The sequence below is a fragment of the Pongo abelii genome, chromosome 2 (genome assembly GCF_028885655.2).
Source record: "Pongo abelii isolate AG06213 chromosome 2, NHGRI_mPonAbe1-v2.0_pri, whole genome shotgun sequence".
In the NCBI taxonomy this organism is placed as follows: domain Eukaryota; kingdom Metazoa; phylum Chordata; class Mammalia; order Primates; family Hominidae; genus Pongo; species Pongo abelii.
Window position 1 is genome coordinate 32,710,599 of NC_085928.1, and position 19,201 is coordinate 32,729,799.

Genomic DNA, 19,201 nt, shown 5'->3' on the forward strand with positions numbered 1-19,201 from the left:
TTATTGGCCCAAAGACATCATGAGCAATGATAATAGAGAGCTATTCCACATATGTTTCTATCTGCTGGCTATATTCTCTCTCTTCATTATTTTATTTTATTTTCATGGAACAGGACTGGATAATATTGTTATGCTGGAAGCTACTGCTTTCTCTGTAACTAGCCCCTAATGGTAGACACATTCAAACCCAAGCAACATAAGCAAGGAGTAAATGGAGAAATGGCCCAGCTGTGAACATAACAGTCCACTATTTTTACAGGGCTCTCAAGGGAGCACTTCCAACATCAGACAATCAGAAGCAACCATCTGGTTGCTTTATTCCCCAATGCACCCCCCTGTATCTCTCTCAAAATTTTAGCTCATATCCCACATGTCTTTAAAGTATTATGAGTCAAATGAAAGAGTTAGAACTATGTACTCAAGACAATTTCTAAAGTCTGTTTATACTCAGTGGGATTGTAGTGGATGATGTCTAGAGGAAACCTTATTAACGGTACTGTTGAGTGCAAAGGACTTATTAGGAAGTTTGTACTATACCTCCAAGCAAGACTGACATTTGCTCAAAGCACTCTGAATTCTAGTGTCACCAGGGTGTGGTATGAATTAGTTTACCATTTCCATGATTCATGAGGTACATCAATAATATGGACTGTCATGAATTAGAACATAAAGAACTCAAGTGTCTGGTATTTATGTGTGTCTTTTTCTGTTATACCGAGGCAAATATAACTTTTGGAGTATTTGGAGATCAAAAGCAAATTAAAAGTTAAAAGGTTATGTCCACAGTGATTTTCAAGAGGTTCTGTTTCCAGAAATTTCTTACCCCTCTATATAGAGTACATTCAGCCAATAAATAACTTCTAATGATCTCTACTTCCTGTTCCCAAAACTGAGTCTGTAGTAACTTTGTATTGCTTGAGTTTGGGTGTTAAATTTATTCTGTAACACAAATGATAATGCTGGGTCAACTGCAAAGCTGGTGCACTTCAAGAACATGGAAATGTTTTCTTAAAATATACAGAGTTGTTTCTTTAAGGTACGTATGAATATTGTTCATTGACACCACAAATTGAAGACACTTAGAAAGAAGATGGAGATGTACCACTGCCAAAAGTTGTGGTTATCAGAGCCATGCAAGGTTTCAATATTGCAGTGCAACTCTGGACAAAGTTGAGCTTATCCCGATGCTCTCTCTCTACTGCATCTATGGCAACTATGTTATTTAAGAAAGATATACCTGCAGTTTATTTGAAAAGATAGCTACATTAAGCTATTAGAAGCCTTGAGGTGAAGCTGCTGATGAAGAAATAGGTGACTTACAGTGAACTGTGATGGCTGTTGAAGCAATCATGCTTTTTTTGTCTATCAGGGAACACTTGTAGTCTCCTGTTGCATTGCGCCTCACATCTGTCAGTGTGTAAGTATTTGAGCTTCTTATTCCTTCGGGCTGTCCCTTTTGATAGAGGCAAAATGTCAGATGATTATACTTGGTTGCTATAATGAGAACAGTTGTATTTCTTGATGAAGATAGCATTTTATCAAGTAAGATAAAAAAGGGAATGTGTTTCATTGATCACACAAAAAGAGTACAGTTTGTGTTACCAACATCTGATTCCTGGGTAAATAATTAATATTTTGGATTTAAGGAATTTGAGAGCTTATTTATTTTCTATTGATGACTTTTATTTTATTGACAGCATGGCTTTTGCTCAAGTTTCAAGGGCATTTTTAAAAAGTCCAATGTTTTATTTTTATATTTATGCCTTATGTAATTTGACAAAAATATTTGAGGCAGCTTAAAAGGAAATACGCCATATATCCAGATTAAAAGAAAAAACATAAAAGGAAGGAAAGAAAGAAGGAAGGAAGGAAAGTAAAGAGGAAGAAAGGATGAAATGAGAAGAATGAGAAAGAAAGAAAGGTGAAAGGAAAAGAGAGAGAGGAGAGGAAAAAAAAGAAAATGACAAAAGAAAAAGAAAAGAAATTAAGAAATTAAGACTAGGAAAAATATAGATGATGTAGGAATAATATATGTTAACAAAGAAAGATATTCAGCAAATATTATTGCTAAAACTGAGACACAAATTTGGCTCTGTCATCCCTGATAGCCAAAGCGGAAACCTAATTAGTTTTAAATTTTCCTTCGCAAAGGAAACAAAAACAGCAACTAATTTATTAGGAGAAACAAAGTTTTCTGTCAGCATAAAGAAATTACTTATACTAGTCTTCTGAATAATGTAGTGAATGACATTCTTAAATACTAATGAGTACTGTGGTAGATGAAATTTGTAAGCACATCCCTGCAGTAAATGCAGTATTGAGTTGCATTATGGCTTCCCTCAATGTGAAAGTGATGTCAAACACAAAGATACGGGAGAGCAAACAGGCATCGTCAGAGAGAGCTCTCTCCTTGTCTGCTTCCAGATCCTTATGACATGCAGAGCACATCCGAGAGGAATTTTCCAAAGTATCCTCTATGCATATCATTTCCTTCAGCTATGATATGGAGAAAAGTTGAGGAAATGGCATTTTAAGATTATACATAATGACAAAAAAAGAGCCATAGCATTATCCTAAATATAACGTGCAACAGAACTATTCCTACTTCAGAGGGTTAGAGAAGTGTTCGGGGCAATGTTGTGGGCAGATTTAGAATCCACATCAGTTCATTCACTGTCATCAGTTTTCATTTTGTAGTTATCTGCTTCTGAGGAGCAGATTCTTACAGTTTATTTGGATAATTAAACTCTAAGTTTTTGCAATTATGGTTTCCTGTGGTTGGCTTTTTTTTCTCTTTGTCCTTGAAATCTCTCAGCATTGAGAAAAAAAGGCAAGAACACTGGCAGGTGCAGAAAAAGCTTCCACATGACATTTCATAGGTGGTGTCTCTTGTCTCCAGCAATCACATTTTTTCTCACTTAATCTATCCATGTAGAAGTCAAACAACAGGAAAAATGATAGTCATCCAACTGAAGTAACACTTAAGCACTTACTGGTAAGTAAAACAAAAATTCCTCTGGGGGAGGGTTGCCATTCCCTAAGCATTTAAGAGTGATGTTATCCCCTTCTTTGATGGCATTTTTTGGTGGCAGCACTTGTATTGTCACCTGCTCTGTAGGATCTGTAAGAGTTACAGACACAAGTTAACCATTTTTGTCAAGTACCGAAATTACTCTGTGCATACAATGTAAATGACTAAATTGTACATAATTTTCTCAAGAAGCTAGTAATGGTAATTGCTTAAATATACCTTTTTATAGAAGGATTGAAGCTAATAGCTACTTGCTATACAAGTACTAATCTTAGTTAGGGCAAACTACAAAGAAACCCTGTTACATAAAAATCAATTTCTTCTTAGCAAAATGTCTTTAACTGAGGTAGGAATGGTGGTAATTATTTTATGTATAAAAGACCGTAGGAACAATCAAACTGCATGGCTTTTTTATAGGGAAATTTAATTATATATTATATGAATCTTATAGTTTGGAAGGACAAAAATCAGCTAGCAAATAGCTAAAGCTATTAGATATACCACTATACTCATATTGTATAATAATACTTCATATGAAATAAAAAGAGGAGACATGAGCTAAACAACACCAACAAGGATTTCAGCATGCAGGAGAGAAGATCTGCTTAAAAAAAGATGAATCCTATGAACTGAGGGAGACCCTTGACACAATCAACAGGACTGTAAATGTATTTTGTCCTGTTCATTGGAGCCAAGATGCAACTTTCATTGCATTTTGGTCATATTTATGGAGAAAATAGGGCTAAAGGGTATGCTTCAGCACTCAATAGTAGAATGCTAACGAAATTAAATGCTGGATACAGTGAACCATATCTAGCAAACAGGAAATAAAATGAAGTGGTGCTGGCAGTTAGAAATGATCCACTAACCTATCCATTTGTTATATTGCTGGATAATACAATGAATAATAAATTTTGAAATCATATAATGCAAAGGTATGTTTTATAGAATGTTTTCCACAAGACTGAATAATTATTGAGGCGTGTGTATATATTTCCAAACTGGTGACACTAAAAATTATCTATGAAAACTTATTTTTTTTATTAGCTAACAAGTGAAATGAGTAAGTTATACTTTTGGAGGCTTTGTTCTATCTCTTGTGGTCATTTATTTACCTTTCTATAGATAAAGTGCAGATAAAAAAAACTTAGAAGGTTGTTATAGATTGTTTCTTTGCCTTTTCTTTATGCTTGGGCATCTCTGAATATTTGTCCAGTATATTCTGAGGTTAAACGGTGATTGATTTAATACACTTCTTATTTGTTTTTCTGGATTTGCCTGAAGTAGTTTCCTAACCAGCAGTTCCTGGTGAGGTTGAAAACTAAATAAAATCTGGTTTTGGTGCCCTGCTGACCTTCCGTTTCTGGGCCTCTCTTGCTTTTCTTACTTGGCCCTTCTCTGACTAGTGCTCATGTTTGGCCTGTGGCATGTCACTGTGGCACATCTCTGATCAAGGCTGACACAACAGAACAGCCAGGGATGGCAATCTCTGACTTCCTTCTCTATTTTAAAACTACCCTTTTCTGTGTTCCCTTTTCAATAGGCTCCCCTTTGTATTAGAGAGTCATCAAAGTGTTAACGTAACACATTTGCATTTTGACAGTAACTCTGCATGTCCACTAACATGCTTACCTCAAAATTAATGATCCCTTGCTCTGCGTTTGCCCCTGACTTTGAATTTTACTCTGCCCATTAGTAAATCATCATTTTGCCCATTACCCTGGCTTTCTCCTTTGCCCTCTCTTATCCAATCAGTCACCATGTCTTGATGATTAATACTTTACAATATATTTTGGGTCTGCTTCTCCCTTTCTATTCTCACTAACACTTCCCTAGTCCATGTCCTAATTAACCTACACCTGAAGCAATGCCATCAAATTTCACTTGGTTCCTCACCTTGAGTCTCCTTCCTTTTGATCCTTTCATATATATTTCCTCTGAATCAGTTTTCTGAAGTAGCGCTTTGAATATTACAATGATACTCAAAATCTGTTACACATTCCCAACATATGAAGTTTAAAAATAAAAATTCCTTAGCCTGGTATCCACGATTTGGCTTGAACCCAGCTCAAGTGAGAGTCTTCTCTCTTACTCTGCTATATAAACCCCTACAAAACAGCCAAAACTGTCTGCTGAAATTTTCTTTTCATGTATTTATTTATCCTACAGTCCTTCTTCATTTATTCATTTGTTTGGCATCTATATTGTGCAAGCCTTAAGTGCTGGAATTATAAGTTGAAAACCCTGCCTCAATGAACGTTTCCTCTATTTGTAAAGACACCAAACTTAATAATTAAGAGTATGACCACATAAAACCTGCATATGACACAAGCATAGGGATCCTGGTAGCCATCGATACATGAGACTAGGAAGCTTCCTGGAGGAACTGACCCTGGAGCTGGGTTTTTTTTTTTTTTTTTTTTTGAGACGGAGTCTCACTCTTTCGCCCAGGCCTGACTGCAGTGGCGCTATCTCGGTTCACTGCAAGCTCCGCCTCCCGGGTTCACGCCATTCTCCTGCCTCAGCATCCCGAGTAGCTGGGACTACAGGCGCCCGCCACTGCACCCGGCTAATTTTTTGTATTTTTAGTAGAGATGGGGTTTCACCGTGTTAGCCAGGATGGTCTCGATCTCTTGACCTTGTGATCCGCCTGCCTTGGCCTCCCAAAGTGCTGGGATTACAGGCGTGAGCCACCGCACCCGGCCTGGAGCTGGGTTTTGACACATAAATGGGTGTTTGGTAAATGATAAAGGTGGGAAAATGACAGCATATGCATAGGCATGTAAGTATTACTCTGCAGAAGGAATCTGGAAAGTAGAACAGAACACAGTGGATCAGGCAGTGATGAGGGCTGAGACATACCGTAGGACCATGGCTAAAATGAACTCAAGGCATACTGCAATCGGGGGAGGGGGAAGGATATCAATCTGAGAGCTCTGGGGAGTCACTGAGAAGTTTTTATCACATTTGTGTTTTAGAAAAATATTTCTGGCGGCAGTTTGGAGAGCAGTTTATTTGGGGGTGAACAGAGAATGCTGGGCAGACAAGAGAAATACTATTTTGCAATTCATTGGAAAAATACTACTTTGAAATCCATTGCAGAAATACAGGCAATGAGGAATGGTGGCATAAATGTAGGCAGTGTCAGAAGGCAGAAATCAGATCAAAACAAAGATTAAAGAGCTAGATTCTCTAAAACCTCATTATTGATTGAATAGGGTAAGAAAGGAGTGGACTGGTATATTTTTCTCAAGCTTTCTCAAGATGAATTGGCCATTTTTTTTTTTTTCTTGAAATGGACTCGTCTCTCCTTTCCATTTAGCGTTCTCCTTCTGTTCCCTGAAGTCTTCCTAGAGCAGTGGTTCTCCACTCGTAGTCCTCAGATCAGCAGCATTAGCACCATTGGGGAATTTGTTACAAATGCAGAGTGTCAAGCACCTTCCTACACCCACTAAATCAGAAACTCAAGGCCAGGGTGCAGTAATCTGTGCTCTAACAAGTCCTTCATGTTCTTCTGATTTACACTACAGTTTGAGAACCACTGTCCTTGGGCACCTGAGCCCTCAAGACTCTTAATACTGAGTTCCTGAGGCTTTTACCCTTAGAACCTTGCATTGGCAATTTCCTTCTGATGTAGGTGTCTTGTTTGTCTGTTGGAGTAGTACCCTCCTTGAATGTGAGGACTGTCTTAAACTGCTTCTTCGTGCTTCGTGTTTTCACCATGAAGCCCACTGTGGCGTCTTAAAAGCCATGCCAAGAGCACCTTACGCAGCCAGCATGATAAAATCATTTTCTTCACATCCATTCCAGAATTTCTCTGTCTACCCAACTCTGCATGCCTCACACTCACAGATGTTTCTGTTCTTTCTGAAGCCAATATCCCAATTCTTGTTACTTATCTTGATGTTCTCTCCTGTCTTGTACACCTACACTTACACCAGTATGGTTTATTTCTAATTGAATATTTCTAACAGAAAGAATTCTGGGCCGGGCTTGGTGGCTCACACCTGTAATCCCAGTACTTTGGGAGGCTGAGGTGGGCAGATCACCTGAGGTCAGGAGTTCGAGACCAACCTGGCCAACATGGTGGAACCCCACCTCTACTAAAAATACAAAAATCAGCAGGGTGTGGTGGCATGCGCTTCTAATCCCAGCTACTTGGAAGGCTGAGGCAGGAGAATCACTTGAATTCAAGAGGTGGAGGTTGCAGTAAGCTGAGATTACACCACTGCACTCTGGCCTGGGCAACAGAGTGAGACTACGTCTCACAAAAAAAAAAAAAAAAAAAAGAAAGAAAGAAAGAAAGAAAGAATTCTGCCTCCACCTAAAAAGTAAGGTTTGATTTTAGATAAGCTATACATAACGAAATACTAATTTTTTGGGTTTAAATCAAGTTGAAACTTATTTCCCAAGTTTAAGACAAAACCACCTTTTAATATCAGGGCAACTTTGGAAGATTTTCACTTTTGTTCCCATACAAGATATTGTGCCCTAGGGAACCAAAAAAAAAAAAAAAATGTAGGTGAGGTGATTCTTTTGAAAGGCTCAGCAGGCATTCCTGGCTTTTCTCTAAAATAGATGTAGAAGTGCTAGGTTACTGTAGAACACAGGCCAGTATCACAAAAATTTTAGATAAATTAATAATAAGAAGAAAATTCTTTATTGCATTTTCCCCCCAAATATCTTCAGCTCTATGTTTATATTGTGATAATGACCATATAGTAATAATAATAAAGTACTTAATAATGACAATTTAATGTGTGATGTAGCATGCTATTTTTGATTTGTGATTTCACTTACTCTCTATAACAACACTATCAGTTAGATATTATATTTTTCCCATTTCAAAGTAAGAAAACTGAGATGTAGAGTAATTAAGCTACTTTTCAAGAAATGGTAATTGATAATGCTGGGACTAGAATTCCAGCATTTTTGCTCCTAATCATTAGATTATCTTGGCACCTGTCTTACAAGGAAAGCACAGCAATGGAGAAAAAGATTATATTCTAATATCTACAGCTAATTTAGGGTAAGACTCTGTGCCTCGCTTTACGAACTAAAATAATGAAGTTAGAACAGATGACCATGAAGATTCCTTTGTAGACAAATACTCTGTTTCAAATACACAATTTAGATAAGTAAAATGTCTTGTAATACAACATCCTACCAAACTTATGCAATTGATCTCATTATTAAAATAAATTTCTTCATTAAAATGGTAATCTCTTATTTAGAAAGCCAGTCAGTCATAAGTCTATATTTGTCTGTCATTCATACAGAAAATGATCAGTTATAGATCTTATCTTTAAAGAACTTAGTGTGTAGTGGAATTCAGAAGAGACACTCATAGATAAAACGTAGAGAGTGAAAGATATTATAGGATAGATAAATGGTTATTCATGCTATGGTCTCCTAAAAAGGAAGAGATTATTTGGGTGCCATCAATTTGAGGTGCAGATTGGAAGCAGAATTCAAAGAGTAATTGGATTGGGACCTCAAAGACTAATAGCATTTGAATATTATTTCTAATACATTAAATAGCATAATTAAATATTGAATTACTTACAGTAAATATCAAATACTGCCTGTTCAGAATGAATTGTTTTCTGGCCAGATGGTCCATAATATGTCACCGAGCAGGTGAATGGCATTTGTATGTCAGCCTTGGTTGTCTTGTACTCCAGGGTGGAAGTCATGGTATAGAGCTGAGTCACTGGGTCCATTTCCTTTTTAAAAATTATGACCACCGCTGAAGAAAATAAAGAACACTGATGATAGGGTCTTTCATCTGACAATCACAATCCTTAACGAAACAGCACCACACCTTCGAGAAGTGGTTTTTTCCTTCTAACTGTATTTAGCAGGAGAGAAAATTAACATGTAGTGAGGTTAGATGTCGTTTCAAAACCGTGAATCAGAGACACAGAAATAGAATCCTGGAATCCCTTTTCCCACTCACTTAATTAACTTCTAGATCATGCCATATACAGAAATTATTTTCTCTGCTCTTGATTCTTCTGTACAAGGGCTGAAAATGATGTTTAAAAAATCATGTATTAATTTAGTACATACTTAAAGTAACAGAGCATAAGAGTTGTAGCTCAAAATAGGGCAACATATTTAGATCCTGAATAGTTTAAAGCGGGGTTCTCCAACCCCCAGGACTGGTATGGGTCCAAACAGCAGGAGGTGAGCGGTGGGCAACCACAAGAAGCTTCTTTTGTATTTACAGCCACTCCCCATGGCTCACATTACTGACTGAGCTCTTCCTCCTGTCAGATCAGTTGTGGAATTAGGTTCTTATAGGAATGCAAATCCTGCTGTGAACTGCACATATGAGGGATCTAGGTTGCATACTTGTTATGAGAATCTGATGCCTGATGATCTGTCACTGTCTCCCGTCACCCCTAGATGGGACTGTCTAGTTCCAGAAAAACAAGCTCTGGGCTCTCACTGATTCTACATTATGGTGAGTTGCATAATTATTTCATTATATATCACAATGTAATAATAATAGAAATAAAGTACACAATAAACCTAATGCCTGTAAATTACCCTGAAACCATCCCCTCACCCCGATCCAAAGAAAAATTGTCTTCCATGAAATCAGTTCCTGGTGCCAAAAAGGTTGGAGACCAGTGGTTTAAAGAATACCTAGAACAAAGAAAGTCAGAACAGGTCCTCTGAATGTACTCCCTGTCCCCCTGCCCTCATACCCACCTCCTTCAAGGGGATGTAGCACTTTTCCATTCCTGTACCATGTGATATTGCCATCTGGATAACTGTCTTCTGAAATGCAGTCACCCAACTGCAAAATAAAAAGGCAATGTTATTACCTTGGTTCAATCAGGGCTGTCAATTTGGAAACTCCAGAAACTCAGGCAATGCAGAGTTATTCCAAGGGTTTCTTGACCCATTTATTTTCCAACACTGACAAAAGACTGAATATATGCTCTCTGGTGTAAAAATGTCTTTTTAAGATGTTTTTAACAATTTATTTGAAAATATACTTTTGATGATTTTTAAATGTGCAATAGATGGTGTCACTATTATAAAATCACATTCATTTGAAAGCATTGCCAAATTCATTTTGACACTATTCATTTTTAACCTTAACCAAATAACATTACTCTATTAACACTGACTATTACCATGAATCATAGATCTTCATAAGGAAGAACAATTTGGTGTTAAAATGGGGCTGCCTCTCCAGTTTCATACTACATATATTTCAAGATGATATATATTATCATGCTCTATAATTCCCCTCACTTTCTTTAAATGTATTTTAACTTTAATATTTGGTATTCATCAAATAATTTTATGCAGTAAAATTTAATCTGACGCAAAGGATGTAGGACTTGGGTTTCCACCTCCCAACAAAGGAAAACTTTGGTATTTTAGTTAGATTGTTATTCAATATGGAACTCCAACTTTGTCCCCCACTTTTATACAGCTTCCCTTCACATATCTGCTAATGCATTGTTCGAATCTGATCTCACCTCTTTACTTCAATCTTTCAGTGGCATAATTTGCCAACAGAATAAAGTCCAAACTCCCTATTTAGTATGTAAGATTTGTCATGATCCAGCTTTTCTTTGCCTCTCCAGATTCATCTCTTTCTATCCTTTCTTGTTTTCTGTCTTGGCACCCAGTTTCATCAATGCCAAAATTTGTTATTTCCCAAACACACCGCTCTCTTTCACATCCTATTATTTCATACTGTTGGAAAGCCATTTCTACCCTTGGCTTGGTGAAAATCTATTCATCTTTCATCATTTTCTCTCTCTATTTTTTCTACACAGGGTCTTGCTCTGTCGCCCACAATGGAATGCAATGGCGCAAACATGGCTCACTGCAGCTTTGACCTCCTAGTCTCAAGCAATCCTCCCTACCAAGCATCAGCCTACCAAGCAGCTTGGGACCACAGGCATGTACAGCTATGCCCAGCTAACTTTTAAATATTTTTTATAAACAAGGTCTTGCCATGCTGTACATTCCTGGGCTCAAGTGATCCTCCCACCTTAACCTCCCAAACTGCTGGGCTTACAGGCATGAATCATGCTAATTGACTTCACCCTTCTATTAAGCAATCCACTGATTCAAATAAGAAAGACTCCTCTTTTCAGAAATGACCCCACCTTCCTTGATGTCCCCATGGTCACCTGAGACTGTGAGCATGTTGTACTCTCTGTGCCTTGTGCATAATTTCTGACTGGTAGCTGCAACACTGTCATCTCCACAAGAGCAAAGCCTATCTTACTTGTCTTGGAATGTAAGGTCAGAAGAAGGCACTTACAACACTGGCTAAATAAAGTTATTAATCAAAAACAATTCTTACCTTTTTTAGCTGCTCTGTTTCTAGAAACAGTGCTTTGCTTACAATTTCAGGTTTAGATGGTTGCTCTAAAGTTAAGCAGAGAAAGATTTTAAGTACATATGTAAGAAAAATGGGACTTCTGTGATTTGATTCACAGCAAAAACAATTCATTTACTCAATACAGAAGAATAAGCAACAGAATAAAAATAGATTTCGTTATACAATCTGGATTTAGGGAATCTATAGGTCTACCCCTTTTAATATTTATTATCTTAAATATTATTTTCAGTACTTGTAATTCCTTTGAGTAAAATATCGATAATGCTTTCTGAATGCTTTATAAATAGTGAATATGGATTTGATAGTGAAACAGGGGCTAATGTCCTATATAGGATATATTGTCTCTAATTGATTACCATGAGCACTTCTTCCCAGTAACTTCCAGCTCATTAAGTGAAGACATTAATTTACATGAACCAGAATCACAAAAGTACTTGCTTAAAATTCAGATTTCTGAGCCCTATTTGGCCTACTGAATCAGAATTCCTGAAAAGAAAATCCCATAACTCTACATTTTAAACAAGTTTCTAGGGGATTCTCAGTCACCATAAAGTTTGAGAAACACTGTTCTAAAATCATGGGAAATAGAAAGCAAGTTAAGGAATTTATAAACCCAAATTTCTGAAATATCTCTAACTTTACCTCTTAAACCAAGTCACAATATGAAACTGTAAATGTGAGAAAATCTTTCAAATGTGGAACCTGAGATGATGGACAAAAACATTTTAAATATAGGAAGTACTAAGAAACATAAATTTTAATAAAGACTTGAAGAGCAATTGATTAAAAGTTGCACCAACAATTTATTATTTAAACTGATTTTAAGTTATTTTATTCTTGGCTGCTATTTTCTATCAATGATGGATTTTGCGCTTTTTAAACAGCTCCGACAATTAGTTTACACAAAAAGTATATTGCCTCATTGTCACTGATTTTTGTGAGTCTCATGGACCAAAATTATTCTATTTTCTTATAAGCAAATGTATTTAAACAATCAGCTACTTTTTCTTTTATAGTCTTATTGTTTACCACCTAATACTTTTAATTTTGATTACCAAACTAAACTAAATTGGCTTTTGTATAATTATTACTCAATTTGGAATTCAGTTGTTATTCATGTTACCTCCCTAGATCATTATAGAAAACAAGGAAAATGACAAAATGTCTCTGGGGTAGCAAAACGGATATCTTTAGACTATATGAGAAATAAATGTAGCCTTCTTTAGGTTAATATCTAGAGTTAATTTCCCCTCATAAATATGTTTTACATGAGATATTAGAATAATGAACAAAAACAATAAATCCTCCCATGTGTTGAACTCGTGCTCTTTAATTATAAGAGGACCTACTTAACTATTAATTCTAGAAATATAATTCCACAAATACAATTTTCACAATGATGATTTCTAGTTTCCAAATACACTGATTGGGAACAAAACATAAGCAAGATAGAACAATAGAAAAAATGAATATAGAAAAATAGGAAGACACAACAGAGAAAATTAACATTAACACAAACTAGAAGTGACACTTGACTACCTGATTGGTAGGATAGGGACCATAAAATGATAAAAAGTTGACCAAAAAAAAAAGCTTCTCAAAATAGACACCAGTTTCTGGGAAACATATTGTGTGGGGGTTAAAGCCTTTCACATAAGAGTAAACCTTGACATTATCACTATTTTAATAGAATATTATTAATGTTCATAATTGGAACTCTGAGTTATTGATGAAACACTGAATCTTATTTGGAATCCATGTTTTAAAAAGGCAAATATCTAACACATTTGAGAGAAGAATGCATCAGAAATATTTAAACAAAAAGAAAATTCTTGGGGTGTAAGTAAGTCAAAGTTTTCTGGAAACTGAAATCAGTTATTTAGTGACACCCTCTCTGAGAGCTCAATAGACATAAAATATGCAGTTAATTTATGTGGCCAATCAAGGGTCAAAATGAACAGAAAAAAAGGTCAAAACATTCTCAGTTTCGCCTTCAAGAGTATTGTGCCTGGAATATGTGGCGATATTTGAAAATTCTCCTCATAAATTTAGGTTCTAAATAGACAGATTTGGTGGGTTGCTTTGCCAAGTTTCACTACTTTCCAGTTCACCAAAGTAAAATATCAAGACTGTTGTGCAGATACTCTTAATCTAATAGAAAATGTATACCTTTACTTTGCTTTGTAAACTCTGTAATATTTTATCAATGCACCCATAATCATAAACACTTTGCATTTCAATGTTTGGTCCCTTACTCATGGTCATGTGTGTTTTGTTGCCATAAATGCTTTATAAAATTCCTTATTTTTTCAATGAAATGAAACTGTAGCAAACCTAAGGAAACCTGATGAAAGGATGTTTAAAGTTTAATCCTGTTTACATTGCGATTCGTGTTTCTATTTGGAAAAGAGGGTCACAGTGAGTATTGTGAATGTAATGGTAATACTTATTTCATTTTCCTGAGTTATTTTCTCCTTAAATATTTGTTTTGAGCCCTCTACATTAACTATGTATCTTGAATGTAATTTTCTTTTATATTAGGTTGTAACAATTGATGAGTATTAGTTGGAGGACCATAAAAGAGGACATGTACTATTTTAGCAAAATTGCATATTGATTCCAAAGTGTTAAAAAATAGTCTATGTGAATTATATCTTAATATGATTCAAAGATTCATAACCAAGTATAGAATTGTAAGGAAAAGCAATGCTACAAATTTACTTGCATCATTAAAGTAATTTAGTCAAGGGCAATGATTTAAGCCAAATTTTGCTTCTGAATCTTCTTGACTAAGTTTCTCTAAATCATTCAACTGAATACTTATCAAATGGAAAAATCATTCCTTTGTTTATTTTCTTTTTTGCTGACCTGGCTATCTTAAGTAGTTAGAAGCTATATTATAATAGGGCCACACTATGGTAGCTTAAAATTATAGAATAGGGAGATTAAAAATATCTTACAGTGTTCATTCTAAATCTGATAGTAGTTTACAAGGGGTGTGTGTGTGTGTGTGTGCGTGTGCACACATGTGTGTGTTGGAGATGGGGGCAGCTGATATTCATGGCAACATATAGTATGTGCCAAAATCTTGACAATGATATATAATGCTAAGACTCAAATGGTTTCTTTTTTTAAAATACTTTTGTTTTAAACTCAGGGGTACAAATGCAGGTTTGTTACATAGGTAAAGTTGTGTCATGGGGGTTTTTGTACAGATTATTTCATCACCTAGGCATTAAGCCTAGTACCTATGAGTTATTTTTCCTAATTTTCTCCCTCTTCCTACCCTCCTCCCTCGGAAAGGCCCCAGTGTGTGTTGTTCTCCTCTATGTGTCCATGTGTTCTCATCATTTAGCTCCCACTTATAAGTGAGAACATGCAGTATTTGGTTTCTGTTCCTGTGCTAGCTTGCTACGGATAGTGGCTTTCAACCAAGTAAACTGTAGAGCTTTCACTAATACCCATTAAGGGCTGATCATATATAGTGAAAAGTTAAGCTACATGTAATATTTAGTGCCAATTAAAACATTTCATAAATAGTGCTCTTACTTTTCCCTCTACTTTTCTTTTTGTTTTATATCCTCTGCAGTTATACAGGAGATTTTATAGCTGCAGAAGAAATTGCGGTAAGGGGCTGGGGAGTGGTCAGAAAGAAATATACTGAAATAGCTCCTTTTGTTCTAATACCCAGACTATTGCTAGTAAGAGCTATGAACATTAGCCTTCAAAGAATCTAAAAATCAGCAACCTACTAAAATGTATATTTTTTGGCATCTAGCCAGCTCACAGCAAGGTGAGAATGTGGTAAAGATGGCACAACTGCTCTGTATCACCCATAGTGTTCTAGTATTACTATAAAAACCCACACATAGGATAGCTCAATTTAATAAGAGACGAGAGCAAGTGAAGGCAGATGCAAATGGTCGTGTTGACTCAAAACTGCTCCTCCCAGTACTTTGTCAGCAATCACCCCTCATAAATCATGAAGTACTTTAAGCCAACTACTGTGGGCAAAAGGTATCTTTTATATTTAAATGATCAAAATGAAATACCTGGTGTAGATCTCATTGTTAAACAGATCATTTTCTGCTTCTTCCCCCAACAATACCCCCCCAAAATTTTACTTTTAGGTTGAATGACTTTTAGGAGGAGGGTGAAAGCAAAGACACTTAATTTTGATAAAGCAGTCAGAACAGTATCCAAATGGGAGAAATCCAAATAAAAGCTCTGAAGTACCTCTGTGTGAAGCCACTAAACACGGCCCATCATCATCATAAGACCTGGTCCATATGTACCACAGAGCAGACTCCATGTCTGCAATACCACAGAGCACCACCAGAGTAGACTAGACTTGCAATTAGCACAGGGTGCGGTTTTCAAATTTTTTTTAGAGCTGGAGCCACTCCTCCGTTGTTTTTTTTTTTCATGGACAAATTATCATGAAAAACTTTGAAATGTTGAAATAGACTGAAGTCTCACTAATCAAGTAGAAATAGCTCCTCACCTTCCTCAACTGTCTTCATTAACTCCTGAACAAGATCCTAGCATCAGAATGGGAAAACCTCCCATCTCATCCAAAGTATTCATTTTACTGATGAGGAGTGAATCTTAGCCCCAGACTGGTGAGGTAACTTGCCCAAAGTCAGAAATTAGCAGCAGATCTCACAAAATAAGATCTCCTGGTGACCCACTCAGTGACTGCTCCATCTCACCACCAACAGCCTTCTGGCTCTCTGGGTACCCATTTGACTTCTAGACCTTTTTCACAATCACTAGAATGAATCTTTGGGCACCTTTAAAGGTCGACACTTGCTTCTGAATGGTTTTATTAACCTCAAATGTGCACTAAATAAAAACACAGTTTGATTTTGATGCCATTCAACTAAAAGAAAAAAGCTGATTAGTGGTGACTAAGAATGCCACTTATTTGGATTTGGGCAGATTCATAGGTATGATTTCTTACATATGAGGAATAGCTTAAAATTAAACAAGCAAACCTGCATTAAAGATAGCAAGGTCATTTGCCAGGGGCTCTAGTTTGAATAAAAACAATCTGACTTAGCTCATGAGGATGGCAATCAGCAGCAGCCTGATCTGAGACTGGCTCCCATTAACCACACTTGATTCTATGGTACGCGGTGCACGTTGCTAAGTGATTCAACAGAGGGAAACAGAGGACTGATTGATGGGCTTAGTAACTCTTAAGTGACTGCAATATACACATGCAGAGAATGAAAGTCTCCCTGTCACAACTGCTTTTTGCTTCACAGAAAGTGACCCAAAGTAAATTCATTGAAAACAAAACAAAACAAAAAAACAAACCAAAGCCCCTATATGCTTTTTGTAAACATTGTCTTTATCGTAAGCTTTGCTGTTCATTTTACTGGATTTGGAGGGTCTCACGATTTCTAGCATAAAACACCATTTTCAAGAGTGTGTAACTTGTCTATGTAAATTCTCCCTGGCCCACAGCCTGGAATGCAAATTCTGTTTCTGAGAATCACTTTGTTTTCAACAACATCAAAAAGAGAAGGGAGTAGGGGGGTGTTGGCGGTAGGTGGGGTGTGAGTTTGTTTTCACAATGATAGAAATTCCCTGTATTCCAAATCAGCTTATAAATTTTATTGAATTAGGCCAACTGAATTTTTTTCAGATTTCTGAAAAAATCAGATTTGGGCTGATTTACAGGTATGATTTCTTGCATATGAGGAACACCTTAATTTTTTTTTTTTTTACCATAAATGTTTTGAAAACTGTCACAAATAATTCTTCCAAATGAAACAAACTGAATTTTCTCAACTCCCTTGTATATTACCATCTCAGTGTAGGAAAATTTTAACACCTTAAAAATGAAACCTGACAATGACAAATTAATACACATAACCATTAGAGTGCTGTGACTTAACCTCTGTAGCTACTGTGGTCCATTTTTGATGTCTGGTTGTATTATGACATTATAACTATCACCAAAAAACTTTTTGATTACTCGCTTTAGAAAAGTGTCCTGAGCAGTGCACTATTCATCTTTCTAATAACATGAAAGTGAAATAGAAGAAAAGAAAAAAAAAATACATGGGCCACTGGCAAATGCAGGATGCAGACTATTTGGGAAGTTTTATGGAAACAGGCATGACTGCAAACACTTGGTAGTTGGTTTGATTCATACGATTGAGAAGTGTGGATGGTTTCTGGAAAGTGCCTTCTAAGCTGAAAGGTAATCAACTGAAACATGTAATATGCTTTTACAAGGTTCTTCTAGGGAACAAAGGTTTCCTTTGATAGTATAAGCATGCTTTGAATCTGCATCGTGAGCCCATAGGAGCTTTGAAGTCCGTATAAATACTTGAGGGACAGACCTACTTAGTTGCATAGGCTATTACAAGAGAAACAGGAAAAATCCATAGTTACTTGCTGTAGTTGGAAGGCCCTCTGGGTTTCTTTCTTCCCTATTTATTTTAATAATTTCTAAGCACTGTCAAGTTATCAGAAAGCAGAGGGGAAAAAGTTGTAAAGCGAAACCTTCTTCCCTAATTAAAAAAGACTGAAAGACTGGCATTCTGAAACTTTTGAGACCTGTTTCGTTCCCTGTAGTGTCTAAAATATTGTGAAGTAACAGAAGTGGGACTTTTTATTTGAGTTTTAAAAGATGAAATACTTTAATTATAACTTCTCAAGTCATTCATTTGCAAGTTATTTGCACAGTAACATTAACTATATGCTATCATTAGGCAAAGTAATTTTGTCATAGTGACTATAATTATTCCAAGTTTCTTCTACAATTTTCTCTTCTTCCATCGCTACTCTACTTTCTCCCCTTGGTGTATCTCACATAAGCATTCAGGGTGTGGTGAGTTTTTTTAATTTTGGGACAATTTTCTAAACCAAGTGAATACTTTTTGAAATCTAAATCAATAACCAATCAATAAAGGTCAGGATGGAAATGTATCTATATGTCTAATATATATAATATATAAAATGTTTATATGTGGCTATATATAGGATATTTATATATGTGGATACATATAAATGGAAAATTTACATCTCTGTTAAAATATAGTTTGAATTTGCTTATATTTTATTATTATGTATCAAAATGGCAATTTCATTTGGTTCAGCCAAATACATGTATATGTATGCATGATATACATGATTACATATGTATTATATATCTATGTATGTATCACACAACACTTATTTGTACATGTCAGTAAAAATTAAGATCACCTGCTAGTTATCAGTAGTAGTACTTCATAGCTCACGACATTTTTACATGAAAAAGTAACAGAGAATATCATTTTAGTTCCTCACTGCAAATCTCCTATTTGAATTTCATACTCTTTGTTTTCTTTGCTGATAGTATATATGAGCAGAATGAAGATCTCTTTAAGTCCCCTTATATAGATACCTGCTATAGAGACACTACAGAGAGTTCAGTCTTCTTTCTAAAGAACATGGTCTGGTACTGGCCATCGATCCCACTTAGCAGTGACACTGCTGCAGACTACTTACTGAACACCTTGACTATTGTAGGTGCCTCAAACACGTTGTCCTCAGTTACTAGCATGCACACAAATCTCTTTTCATCACTGATCCTTGCATTACTGATAGACAAAGTGTAGTTTTCTGAGAGGCTCAATCTGTCTTTGTATTCTGGTACATCGTCGTACTGCACACTTTTCTTTGTAGAGGACCTGAAGGCAATAAATACTGGGGAGCCATCGGGCTTTTCCTAAAAATTAAAATAATAATACATTTAAACACAAGCATATTCAGATGTTTCAGGATTACAT

The 19,201-nt window shown here is 36.1% G+C and overlaps 1 protein-coding gene across 4 annotated transcripts in view; it reads right to left on the reverse strand.

Moving 5' to 3' along the window:
- ALCAM (activated leukocyte cell adhesion molecule) overlaps positions 1 to 19,201 on the reverse strand; it is a 208,397-nt gene that overhangs the window by 34,358 nt on the left and 154,838 nt on the right. For all 4 annotated transcript variants that reach the window (XM_054550354.2, XM_009238568.4, XM_063721593.1 and 1 more), the window contains 6 exon segments: positions 18,921 to 19,140; positions 11,373 to 11,437; positions 9,752 to 9,839; positions 8,598 to 8,780; positions 2,994 to 3,121; positions 1,321 to 1,453 (listed from right to left, as the gene is read on the reverse strand). In XM_054550354.2, coding sequence (XP_054406329.1) covers positions 1,321 to 1,453; positions 2,994 to 3,121; positions 8,598 to 8,780; positions 9,752 to 9,839; positions 11,373 to 11,437; positions 18,921 to 19,140 — 817 coding nt within the window.